Source organism: Phytophthora parasitica, assembly GCF_000247585.1.
Source record: "Phytophthora parasitica INRA-310 unplaced genomic scaffold supercont2.16, whole genome shotgun sequence".
In the NCBI taxonomy this organism is placed as follows: Eukaryota; Oomycota; class Peronosporomycetes; order Peronosporales; family Peronosporaceae; genus Phytophthora; species Phytophthora nicotianae.
Window position 1 is genome coordinate 444,129 of NW_008649002.1, and position 727 is coordinate 444,855.

The following is a 727-nucleotide window of genomic DNA, read 5'->3' on the forward strand; positions in this document are numbered from 1 at the left end:
TTTTGCTATTTTTACATTAGAAAATCGAATTTTTACATTTTTACACTAGTTTTCACTTAAGTTAAGTAAAAAGGGACGTTAAAAATCAACACTGCCGAGGGGGATGCCAAAGGCATCCACTCCAGACGAGGGCGACGAGTGGCATGAAGAAACGGGAGAAAATACTCTCGCCTCAGTCAAGTCCGTCACTGATGGTGTCGTGGCTGCTTGCGTTGGCTGGGTGAGTGGAAGAAATGCCTCTTGTGAGACTGACAGTTGCGACACCTGGCTTGGCTGCCCCAGAGATTCCCGCGGCTCAATGTCACTATCCGCAGCCGATGATGGAGGCGATATCACCGTCTTCCACTGGTACACGCACGCCGCACTGCAAAAACGCTCCGACAACTTCCCGGAGTCATAGAGCTCATTACTGCAGATGTGGTGAACACCACGTCCACAAACGATACATGGATCAGTCGTGGTGAGCTCCGCGCACGTGCAGTCAGGATCCGCGCATTTCATGGGGTCGGCTTGCAGGCTGGTACTGGTACGAATCTTGGTCTTCTGGAAATTTGAAGAATGAACGAGAATCGCTCCAGCGACTGCTTGTAGATTTCATGCGCCTCGATCTGTGAACCGCAGGGCTCTCGTGGGCAGGGCTGCCGATTATGGCATGTTTTGTTAGCAAGAACGACAACACTAGATAAATAATGGTAGGCAGCTAGCAGAATCATCTACATAAATAATG

At 49.7% G+C, this 727-nt stretch overlaps 1 protein-coding gene across 1 annotated transcript; it reads left to right on the forward strand.

The window, feature by feature from the left end:
• Window positions 1-143: 143 nt before the first annotated feature.
• On the forward strand, window positions 144-400 carry PPTG_22396 (hypothetical protein; the record flags this gene model as incomplete). Its single annotated transcript, XM_008903806.1, has 2 exons — window positions 144-220; window positions 283-400. 2 exons carry the CDS (start codon window positions 144-146, stop codon window positions 398-400), a joined length of 195 nt encoding a protein of 64 aa, XP_008902054.1.
• Between the last annotated feature and the right edge of the window lie 327 nt (window positions 401-727).